Genomic DNA, 12,491 nt, shown 5'->3' with positions numbered 1-12,491 from the left:
GTTTTCTTTATGAAAAATAATAATGCTGGTGTCTGTGGCCCTTAGCAAGACTGTAATAAACACGACCAATCCTTTCATTTGGTGTACCTGCCTAACTGACCTGCCTGTGAGTGCCCTGCCCATGCACAAAGGCAGGTGAAGACATACACTGCTGAAGCAGAGACAATATCTGTAAGTTAGTGAGCATGACACGGAAAAGCCGGCGTCTAGCAGTTGTCAGGCAGTGTGTGTTCATTAAAAAAAACTTTTAAAATATGAAGAAATCTAAACTGAGTTTGGTATATTTGTTGCAGTGGCAACTCTTCTTGTTCAGGAAGCCGTGGATTATGACAAACATCCAGTTACGTTTCAGTCACGAAGTCAGAGCTCTGGTCAACACATTGATAAGCTTTGTTTTTTTCCTCTTTACATGACAACCACTCAATCGCTCCCAGACAGAAACAAAAATAATCACCACATGTGGCAGCGGAGGGCACTGTTACTGAGTAAAAGTTTTATAGTGCTGCTTCAAAGCTGCGTGACTATGTGCGAAACCTACTAAAGGGTTGTAGATGCAATGTGATTGTTTGTAGGCCATTGACCTCTTTCTCCACTTCTGAGCCTTCACATAAAACCCCAAACTGAAGCTGGAGCTCAACATGTTTTACACAAATACCCTGACAAACATTGTGAATCAATCAATTTGCAATCAGAGATTATATTTGAAAACAGGATCATGTGTGTTTGTTTCAACTGAGTTATTCACAAGGATCCTTTTTTCTGTTTTACGAGTTCCTCATAAGGACAAGGCCTCTTCTCTGATTGAATAACATTGGACAGGGGGCAATACATCTGACCAGTCATTTGGAGTACATCAATTTTGGCCTTTCCCTAATCACTGTTATCCGCACACACACACACACATCTGAGGGGGTGCAGAAGGTACATTACATCACAGAAAAGGTGGACTGATGCATCGTCCCTGTGCCAAGTTTGCAGGAAGTGCCAGGGACTGAGTTGCATGGAAGGATTTGCACTGCTCTGGAAGTTTTATGGCTCGGACTGCGTCTTCAGTAAATGATTCGACAACGGCAGCTCTCAGGCTCTTACCCCTGTGCAATCAATCTGCTACTGACACAACAGACTTTAACAACATTATATATTGGTCCGTTCAGAAACAAGAGTGTTCTTTATTGCAATCACACTTTAGTTGCCAGACAAGATGTTGTGGGGCCAATCAGGCTGCTGTGGCAGGAATAATTATCTATTTTCTCTGAATAGGATAACAGATGTCCCCCCCCCCCCCTCACACACACACACACACACACACACAGACACACACACACACAGACACACACACACACACACACACACACACACACACACACACACACACACACACACACACACACACACACACACACACACACACTCTCTCTCTCTCTGACACACTTACACAAACACACACACACATTCATCACCCCCTCTTCTGCCTCAGGACTATTCAATCATTAGCTTGCATTGTAAGTGACAGATGTCTCCATTGTGGAGGCTCCCATGTACCAGACAGGAATCACTGATTCTTCTTCGTCTAAAGTAATGATGGCTTTTGGAGCAGATTTTACATGTTGTTATTTAAATCCAATAGTTAAATAGTTTAAATTGATAGAGAGAGAGAGAAAGAGAGAGAGAGAGAAAGAGAGAGACCCTGGTGAACATTTGTCTAAAAATAACCCCCTCGTTCATTTCCCTCACCCAAGCCTCTCTCTCTCTCTCTCTCTCTCTCTCTCTCTCTCTCTCTCTCTCTCTCTCTCTCTCTCTCTCTCTCCATTATTCACAGACACTCTTACCTCAGATAACCTCAGTGACGTTCTGTGCAGACAGAGATTCCAGACAGCGTCTTTGTTGCAGTGTCATGCTATGTGTTATAATTTCTGTGTGGGTTTTCATATTATTATATTACATTGTATATGTTCAGAGCTGTTTATGCATTACATTGAGTATGACACATAATTGTATAATTACTAGAATTAACATGACTGTTCTGGGGAGAACTGGCAGCTTTTTAAAGACTCAACACTAAACTGCAATATGACTGTGTTTAATTTGACCAAAAACAAAAGTATTGACTGGTATATATACTTTTATTTATTTATTTATTCATTTATTTATTTTTATTCTCTAATGCAGGGCTTAGAGAAGCTGTAGAGCCTCATTGGTGAAATGCATTTCACTGATGTCATTGTAATAACATTGTTAAGATCTTAATTAAACCAAAGCTATTGCTTGCAATTACTTAAGTGACAAACCTATAATATCCTAATAACATATATGCTAATGCAAGTGAATCATTGCATTATTTCATGTATAAATCAAAAGTACATTGCTTCACGCTACTAGCAGTGTTCTATAGGCAGCCCTCCACAGTAAGTCCGCCTGACTGCTTCATCATCTGTGGCAGACCACAACAAAGCCAGACTCAAATCACAATCACCTCATGTGTTTTATATTTATTATCTATTTATGTACCTTGAGCCTCGTCAACTTTTTGGGTTTGTTTCTTTCCTCAGAGTTTTACACAGTAAAAATGCATGCCCTCCCTCTGTTTTACTGTTTTCCCATAGAAAGAGAAAGTTCCCCCAAACGCTTTCATGATATTCCGCATGGAACAGAGGCCAAAAGTTGTGGCAGAGCTCCAAAACCCGCTGTCAACAAAGTCATTGGACAGAGGTTAGGTGTCTTTGCTCTGTATGTTTGAAACGCTTGGTGTCACACAAACTTCACCACAGTTTGATAAAAGATTTAAAAGCTTTCTGCTATCGAGCACTGTCAAAGACAACACCTCTAAAATGTAAAATTGTTCCTCTAAATATAATTCTTGACATCTTAACGGTTAGTTTTGTCCTTGTGAATGATTTGTATTTACTGTCACGTGGCCAGTGAACAAATCTAAATTTGAAAAGAGCATTTCCAGCATTTACTTAATGCTTTTGTTTGTGTTGTTGTGTGTCCACAGTTGAGGTCGCTGCACAAAGAGGAACAGGCAAAATACTATGAACATGCAGACAGGGAGAAGCAGCTCCACTCTTAGCTCTTCCCTGAGTGGTCAACCAATACAATAAAATGAAATGGTTTCCTCCAGTGCCATTCTGATCCAAGTCAGGTTATTCATCAAGTACAAAATCAACTTGTGTTTTCAAATTTCTCTCTTGTCTTTGACATGTGGATGAAGTTGAAGCATCTTGGAACATTTTCAGTTTGTCGTCACACAGTCATCTTTAGTCACATATATAGAAAACAAATCAATTCAAGAAGGAAAAGAACTACACTTATGACTGGGCCAGATCTGGATCCTTTAAGCTCAATGAAAGCCAGAGGAGAGAGGAGCGAGCGCTGTGATTGGTTAGACTGTAATAAACGGACTTGATGTGCAGTTGAACAGAGGAAGAGAGGAAGTGCCTGAAGGTGCTGGGTAGAATGTAAACAACAGTTATTAGAAGAATTGTCACAATAACTTCCACATTACACTGCCTGAGGAGTGTGTGTGTGTGTGTGTGTGTGTGTGTGTGTGTGTGTGTGTGTGTGTGTGTGTGTGTGTGTGTGTGTGTGGGTGTGTGTGTGGGTGGGTGTGTGTGTTACCCAAAATCTGTTTGCACACTTACACTATGGGACTCACTTCCCATTAAATTCAAAAACTGGTCCTCACAAGGTACGAAAAACTTCAAATTTGGGGTTAAGATTTTATTGCGTAAGGAGAAGTCAGAACAGAAAGTATTTGTATTGGCTGAGATGTTATTACAGTATCCAAAGTAATAGAGCTGTAAACAGAAACAAGGGCTTCACACATGTATTTGTTTTGAAATAGGGCCCAGTTTGTTTGTTTGTTTGTGTGGCCAAGCCCATAAATTATGGGTGTTGTACATGTACATGAGTTTTTGTTCATGTGTACGGATATAAACATACTGCTGTGTCTTAGGTTTGTATTCCATGGTAAATATGTGTTTCTGTATGTGCACTGGTTTCCAGGCTGATTAGAATGTTAATCTTTGAGGGGTCCAGTAATGAGTGGGGGGCAGTCTCCTCCAACATGGGCACACACACACACACACACACACACACACACACACACACACACACACACACACAGACAAATGTGTTTCTCAATCTCTCCATCTATTACACAAGAAGACCCCCACACGTAAATGAAACCTCCTCTCACAAATCCACCCCCTCCCACACACACGCAGTAAAACCCTGTTTAATAGTTTATTGAGCTTCAGCTGCTTCCCACATAGGCCTCAGCTGATTCAAGATGCTGGAGGGGGGTTGAGTGGAGGGGGTGGGAGGGGTTTGGGAGCGTGACGGGGGTGTGGAGGTCAGACAGCTGCTGTGTACAGTAACCGTGGAAACCTTTGTCTGAGCCTGTCAAAACGGAGAAGGATGAGTCGGGCAGTAAATTCAAATTTAAGTTCTTTTATTTTGTGTCTACCACACAAGTTGCCACAGATTTGCATTTGGCAGTTTTTTCTTCATTTTTATCAGACAACAGTTACACAAAACATGGCAGACATGACTCCCCCCCACTGCAGAAATAATTCACAACCAGATCTGTTACTTAAAAAAATGTTAAGTGGCATAACCACAATGTAAAAATGTAGTAAATTACAATAAACTCGTGATTAATACTAAATTGTAGTTGTCATCATTAATTCATTGTTAATTGTAATAGTTATTATACTTTAGTTTTTCTTAAGCACAGAATTTGAGTACTTTAAATAATTTTAAACCAGGAATTGACTTTTATAATTCACAGACATACATAAGACAAAACTATGGATTATATAATTATCATTTTATGTTATAAAACCTGGATGTTTCCCAAAGCTTTGGAACATAGTGAATATAATTGTATAACTGTAATGCTCATTACATAAATGAGACCTTGTTGCCCTCTAGTGTCAGAAACATACTCTACAATTCTGTTACCGTCCATCCACCCATCCTCTATACAGCTTATCCTTTGAGGGTCATCAGAGAGCTGGAGCCAATCCCTGATGACAATGAGCGAGAGGCGGGGTTTACCCTGAACAGGTAACATACACCATTCACTCTCACATTCACACAATTTAGAGTCTCCAATGAACTCAACCCCAATCTGCATGTTTTTGGTATGTACAAGTAAATCAGAATACCCAGAGAAATCTCACGCAAACATGGGAAGAACATGCCAACTCTACACAGCAAGACCCTTGCTGAACTGGGATTCAAACCAGGAACCTTTTTGCTGTGGATTCCAATAATGTAATTAATAAATGTAAAAACATATCCATAGAGAACATACATTTATATCCTTATTAAGGACCCATGACATTTACTACATAATGAAGTAGTCATTTAAATGAAGTGAAGGGGAAGCCAACATTTGTACAGGCATTCAGTTTAATTTAATTTGAAGAGAGTTCAAAGTTATGATACTTAAAAAAAAACACACACACACAGAAGCAATGTGGCCATAGAAATGTCCAAGCTAAGAAGCTGGGCAGATTCCCAAATGCACAGAGTACAAAATATCACAATGTCATATGTACAACACAAAAAGAACACAAATACACAGACGAGCACTCTCAGCTAGATGGAGTTTGGTATTTACATGAAAATAAATAGAACAAACCGATAAATAACATCACAATGCATTGGTTGATGGATGATGACATAGAGCTGGATTTGCAGATATAGAGCCGACCACTGATTTATCTCTATACACTACAGACAGAGCAAAGTTATTCTTCATAGTGGCAGAACATACACAGTCTTTTTGTAAATAAACCACAACTTTCATCTTTTTAAATCCAAATTTGTTTTCCCCTGAATAATTTACATTCAAGCCAGCTCAGGATAGGGATCGAGCCTGAAGACGTAGACAGACGTAAATATTTGATTGAATATTGGAGGAAAATCAGCCTATAGTCAACTCAGGGTGGAACGAGGCTGTGAGCTCGTTCCCCAGACCGCCACAGCTTCTTTCACTTTCACCAGCGTGTAGGACAAACGACGACGTCAGAGAGGATATAAAAAGACAAGTAAATATCTGCAAAGACAAAAACTCCACCGGCTTCTCTTTCAAAACACTGAGATAATCACCAAGATTCATTATTTCTCCGGATAATATTCATTATATTTCATTACATTACATACAAGTAGGGATATATAAAAACATGTAATGGTTGTATACAGAAATAGAAAATATAAATTTTAACCTTCGGTGAGCTGCAGTTGATGATTATTTCATCTCTGAACGGTGATGAAACAATCTCAGCCCCGGTCTCAAAGGGAGGGTTAGAAATCTATGTTTTTTCTTTTTCCATGTACATCTTACCTCTGGATATTTATTTATTTTCCTTCTTTAAAATGTAGCTGAAGTGAGAGTCCATGATATGAAATAAGTAACAAAAATGACGTCTCTGTCTTCACAAATACGCGGATAACAGCGGAGGTGTCATGTTCTGTAAACGCAGGTCTCTCTCATGTAACACCAATAATATCTTGGAGAAGATGAGGACATGACATGTTACTGTACATCATCATCAGATTTTATATCAGCAAAGGGGAAGAACAAAGGAAATAATAAGCTCAAATATAAGGATGACAAGGTTGTGCATGTGTTATGATGTGTATTCCTGTCTCAGTACAGCAGGGATCACTCGTAGCGATGGTACATTTTTTAACGCTGCGTTTGATGTTTCCTTGTCAGGTTACAGCTGAAAGTCGTTCTTTTTCGAGCCTGATCTCCAGAAGCTGCCGCCGCAGTAAAGAGAAGGAATATTAACTTCTGTCCCGCACCACACAAACACTACTGTATTTTGGGTTATTTGTGATAACGGTCAGCTATAAGCACGACCTTTGACACCTCTCACGAACACAATGATCCTCTCTCAACACAGGCCTGTCTCCAGATTGTATCTACAACACTCGCATCATGGCTTAAAATAAACACGTCACACTTTAACACATCCATTCATCTACATTTTCCTCACATGAAGTCTTTCATGGTTTTAGCACTAGCAACCGAGAACCCAAAGCAAGGCCCTACCTCACCTCAACCCTTCTCGCACCTCTTCCTCTAATCCCTTTTAGCTCTTCCTTTCCTCTTCCTCCTCCCGGAGTTCTCCTGGGGCTTTTCCTCTTTGCTTCCCATCACCACCGCTCCGTTGGCGGCCTTGCTGAGGCCGTTGAGGGCCCCGTTAGAGAGGGCCTTGCCTGCCTTGGAGGAGGAGGAGGAAGCGTCGCGCCTGGGCAGCTGGCGGCGATAGGTCTGGTAGTAGAAGTTGCCGAAGAGGATGATGAAGGTGATGGCGTAGCAGATGAGGGAGTAGTGCATCCAGTGGGGGAAGTCGCAGTTGACATAGAGGGACAAGGCCGTGTGGCCGATGGTGACGTGGAACTGGACCTGAGCCACAAAGAGAGAAATTAAATCATATTTTTGCAAAGCTATTTGATTTCACTTTGTTATTACAGTTAGATTGAACTTCCAAAATGTGTTAAACAAAAAGGTTTCCACAGAGGAAACTAATGTCTAACCATCTGGATGATGGTCAAATACTTCTTCCACCACAGGTACTTCTGGATCTTAGGTCCGCAGGAGGCCAGGCCATAGTACAGATACATCAAGACATGGATCACTGCGTTCATGTGCGCACCGAAGAACGCTGCGAAGAGAAGAACATAAAAACAACGTTTTAAATTGTGTCTTGCCAATTGTAAGGCTTCATCACACAAATTCATACGTCTCTAATAGGTTTGCTTTCAAGCTCTTATTAAGTTAAAAGATGTGTCTTTTTTACTAGTAGGTGTTGCTCAAGTGAGTCAGTAGTTCAAGAGGATACATTCTAATGATTTTGGTGACATTTATACAGATCAGGTGGACATTTGTGGTTTTGACTGAGATGTCTTAGCAGCTGTTGGATTGAAATTTGGAACAGACAAGCATTTCCATCGCTGGATGAAAATTAATAGAGTTACCATCTCCAATCACAGTCAGGTCAACATTTTAATTTGCCAAATATTTGTATTTATGACCTAATACCTGTAATAAATAAATGCATGCCAACATGCTAAAATATGGTAACATACCAAACATTCTGATGAAAATTGTGTGAACTACATATGTGGGTCTAAGGAACAGGGCAAAGAGCACAACAATTTTGATTTCTAATTTAATTAGAAAGGAACTCAGTTAAGCACATACCTCTGCCAAGGCCCAACAGTCCCCTTATGAAACCATATTTAAATTCACTTGATCCAGATTTCTATTTGGATATGCACCAAGTTGCACACGCAATATCAGTCCCCTAAACATTTTTGTCATCAAGATCCATGAATTAGAAGGAAAATGTTGAAAAATATCTTGAAATGTAAAAAGAAAGTTTTTTAAAAATCGTAGATCTGACTACTGATCTCAAACTGCACCAAAATTCCAAGAGTTTTTCCCTGAACCTGACACCAGAAAATTCGAAGCTAATTAATCCAGCACTTTTTGCATATTCCTAACTAACAAACAGACAAAAACACAGACAAAAACATAACCTCCTTGGCTGAGGTAAATTATTTCATAAAAAGGAATTAGGCACAAAGACAAATCCTGCCATTTACTGTAGCCTGAGCTACTCACACTGTCCTCCTGCCACCCATTTGATGCCGATCCACCAGAGAGTGAACATGGTGCAGTGGTGGTAGACGTGCAGGAAGGTAACCTGGTTGAATTTTTTTCTCAGGATGAAAAACACTGTGTCCAGGTACTCGATGCCTTTGGATATGAAATACCACCACAGAGCTCCTGCCACCTGTCCGACACAAAGGCAGAAATGTGTTGAAGGCAGGAACAGGAGGGGGAAGGAAAAAAGAAAGAAAAAGTGAAATATAGACAGCTAGAGCAGAGGAGTCTAATCTATTCTGCCACACCTCGACCTCAGGGTCACTTGAGACAAGAGGACTGTGCTTTCTCTGTCAGGTGTGTAACTGCGTCATGGAGCAGCAGGAAGGAAGGAAGGTGAAACTCAACACGATCCCTCCTCCAGCTGCACTTTTTCTGATGACAGGATCCAAGTTAGTGGAAGCTGATCATGTTTCCAAAAAGCACTGACCGTGAAGGTTCCCTGACGCCCTGACAAGACTTTTCTTACGTATTTGGTTAGAGCACTTAGAGTGAAGTGAGATCTCCATCTGTCTGTGACAAATGGCAGCGAAGTTGTGAACTGTTACAAATGAAGTTGCATACATTTTTTGATTTAATAAAAGTCTGTGTGCATGTGCCTTTGTGTGTGTGTGTGTGTGTGTGTGTGTGTGTTTGTCTGCAGCTCCAAACACTCACCCTGACTTCATTGGGGTCCTCTGAATAATCCACCGGTTGACAGATGTAACTGTAGCTTGCAGACCGCGCCGCCATAAACAGCTAAAGAACAAGAGAAGGTCTCGATGGAATCAGTGATATACAGTAAATGAATAAAAGCAGAGAGGCACAGTGGGAGGAGACAGAAGAGAGATGGAGTACAGGCAGGAGGCGGAACACACTGTAATAAGGTTAGTCTAATCCCAGGGGGGCAGAACTGCGACTGCAACATATTCATCTAGATGGATAATTCTAGTTGGAATAAGACGTCTTCCACAGATTCCTTACACATATACATTTATTACAGTTTCTTTGGCACATGCAGGTAAAAAAAGGCCACTGAGCTTATTCTGTAACTACAACCAACCTCTTTAAAGATGAAGAAGTTGAGGAAGACCATGCTGAAGTTGTAGACAATGAGGGTCTTGCGGAGCTGGAAGGGTTCTCTGTTCTTCATGTATTTGGGCCCCAGCCAGAGAAAGAGCAAGTAGGAGGTGCTGATGGCCAGTGTGGGCAGGGGGTTGTTCATCAGAGGCCATTTCTCCACTCGCTTGTCTGTGGAACAGAAGTTCTCACAGCGTTACATAACTATTCTTAATGTTCCCTCTGCACAGCACTGACTCAGAATCAGTTCGGTGTAGATGATGGATTAGTGTGTCCCAAGGTGACTTGTCTGGAGGTCGTCGTGATGTAAACACTCTCTCTTAATGATGTATGGGTACTGGTGGAGTCTGAGTCTCAATCATGGTTCTCTGTATAGAATTGTTCATCATATAGCATAGCACAGATTTGAACAGAGTACAGTATAGTATAGTATAGTATAGTATAGTATAGACAAGTATAGTATAGTATAGTATAGGGAAGTATACCATACTATATTATGTACAGTATAGTATGTATAGTATAGTAAAGACAAGTATACAATTGCCTGTATAGTATAGTAAGGAACGTTATAGTAAAGAAATGTATAATATAGTATAGCATTTATAGCATAGTAAAGAAAAGTATAGTATAGCATGCATAGTATAGCATGTATAGTATGTACACTACAGCATAGTATGTATATTATAGTATAGCATATACATTATAGTAAAGAAAAGTTTAGTATAGTGTAGTATAGTATTGTGAAAAAAGTATAGTATAGTAATTCCTTTTATTGCATTATTGAGTACGATCTGGCTTTTCTATTATTTGCTATCTTTCCACATATATTATTTTGTGAAGCACCCTAAGTCCTATAGAAAGGATGTTTATTATTACTAGTATTATTATTATTACTATTAGCAGTAGTAGTAGTAGTAGTAGTAGGAACATACATACACTTTTTTTCAACTCAATGGTGCAACTTTGACTCATCCCATCACAAATTCCCACTAAAGCACCACCACTGTGTGACTCACAGTGACTCATAACTAATCTGTAGATATATCTATGCTGTATATGAGAGAACACATGAAAATGTGTGTTTGTTCACTCCTAAAACATTAAAATGATCTTTCACTCCGACAATCGATCATAGAGAAAACCCAAGACTATTACCTGCTATGGTTAGGGTCCATTTGTAGAACTCTATGGTGTCATTGATAAAATGGGTCACAATCTCCATGGCTGTGGCCGAGGACCTGGAATGAAGAGGACAGATGTGAACAAGGCCTTTAAATTCTCAGCTTTCCACCAACATTTGATGGATAAAACCGAATCATGAGAGGGGGGACATCCTCAGAGAGACCAGTTACTCATAATGTGACCTCGTGTGAACTCTGCTTTTCTCTTTGACTGGAACATAACGTTAATACAGCTTCATACATCTCCATGGATCTGTAAAATAAACAGACCAGAGGCCAGCTGTGAGCCCTACAGGAGCCTGTGGCCCCATGAGGCCCTGAGAGATGCGCTGTGGGTTTCATTGCGCACAAAGGCAGGGAGCAGCAGGCAGCAGAGCGCATGTGTCAGCGGATTTTTGGCTTCAGCGCGACCACCCTCCAACCTGGTGGTCCTTCACATCGAGAGGGTTGGCCTCGTGGCAGCGCTTCCTTACACTGAAATGGGTCATCTGCTTTAGACAGAGCCGGACTGACGCGCACATGCCGATGAACACCGAAGACTCACAATGTGATTTAACGATCCTAAAAAAGGGATGACACCCCCTCCATCCCTCCCCCGTCCATCCCTCCCCCTCTCTCCGGCCTGAAGCTGATCGAGCTTCTGCTGCAGCATCTGCCACAGTCCCGCACGCGCTCTCCCTGTACTACCTGCTGTGAGCATTAACCATTCATAAAGGACTTAATACGCACCGAACATCGCGTTTCTTACAGATATGGATGATTCTATTCACAGTATAGGATTTCAATCATTTCAACGTGCCTCCTGCGGCATGCACCGGGCCTTCAGATCGCCTGCATTCACTTCATCACCGGTAGGGTTTTTAAAAAACCACCTCAGCTGTTCCCATCTCACATCTGCGTAAACACCGATCCATTCGAATGATAAGTGTGGAAATGGAGGCTGAGCACAGCAAACACACCACAGACCGTAATAACATCCACAATGGTCTGCGTGCCAATGAAGATGCTCATCACCTTACCGTGTCGGTGCTTTGCAGAATATCCCTGTGTTATGACATTCAGCGCAGGCCCGCGCACTGTGCGTAATTCTGCCCGCTCTGATCCACCGATCCCAGTTTCTATCAGACGGATTCAACTGTTCCGCGTCCACAGACTGAGGAGAATGAAAGGAGCCGCTGAGTTCACAGCGACGGTCACAATTTGTCTCTTCGGGACAACACCAGCCTCCACTGCGTCTGCTTCAATGAATTTCTCCTCTGGTCCACACCAGCGCCAGCGTCAAGGCAGACACAATCAGGCACACATTTCCGGTCAGACTTTCATAATAAATACAAGGTTAACGGTTTTTTTTTTCCTTTTGTGAGATGCTCTCTCTCTCTCTTTGCATAAAAATTATATGATTGACAATGTTTTATATCATAGCCATACAAACTTTGACTATAATTTTCCAAAATGTGATATTAAAATAGGCAATTAAGCAACAACAAATAATAATAGTAATGAAGACAATTAGTCTACAGAAAATGAGGCTGCATTAAAATGCACTGCGCATAATTAATCAA

At 41.0% G+C, this 12,491-nt stretch overlaps 1 protein-coding gene across 1 annotated transcript; it reads right to left on the bottom strand.

Annotated features, from left to right (window-relative positions):
- Positions 1 to 5,400: 5,400 nt before the first annotated feature.
- Positions 5,401 to 12,215, bottom strand: elovl4a (ELOVL fatty acid elongase 4a). Its single transcript, XM_034609838.1, has 7 exons — positions 11,949 to 12,215; positions 10,904 to 10,986; positions 9,732 to 9,919; positions 9,347 to 9,427; positions 8,648 to 8,819; positions 7,558 to 7,685; positions 5,401 to 7,426 (listed from the first exon to the last, which is right to left on the bottom strand). The coding sequence occupies exons 2-7, from the start codon at positions 10,968 to 10,970 to the stop codon at positions 7,100 to 7,102; spliced, it is 963 nt and encodes a 320-aa protein (XP_034465729.1). The 5' UTR covers positions 10,971 to 10,986; positions 11,949 to 12,215; the 3' UTR covers positions 5,401 to 7,099.
- Between the last annotated feature and the right edge of the window lie 276 nt (positions 12,216 to 12,491).

Source organism: Hippoglossus hippoglossus, chromosome 16 (assembly GCF_009819705.1).
Source record: "Hippoglossus hippoglossus isolate fHipHip1 chromosome 16, fHipHip1.pri, whole genome shotgun sequence".
Taxonomy (NCBI): domain Eukaryota; kingdom Metazoa; phylum Chordata; class Actinopteri; order Pleuronectiformes; family Pleuronectidae; genus Hippoglossus; species Hippoglossus hippoglossus.
This window is presented reverse-complemented; position numbering and strand designations above follow the sequence as displayed.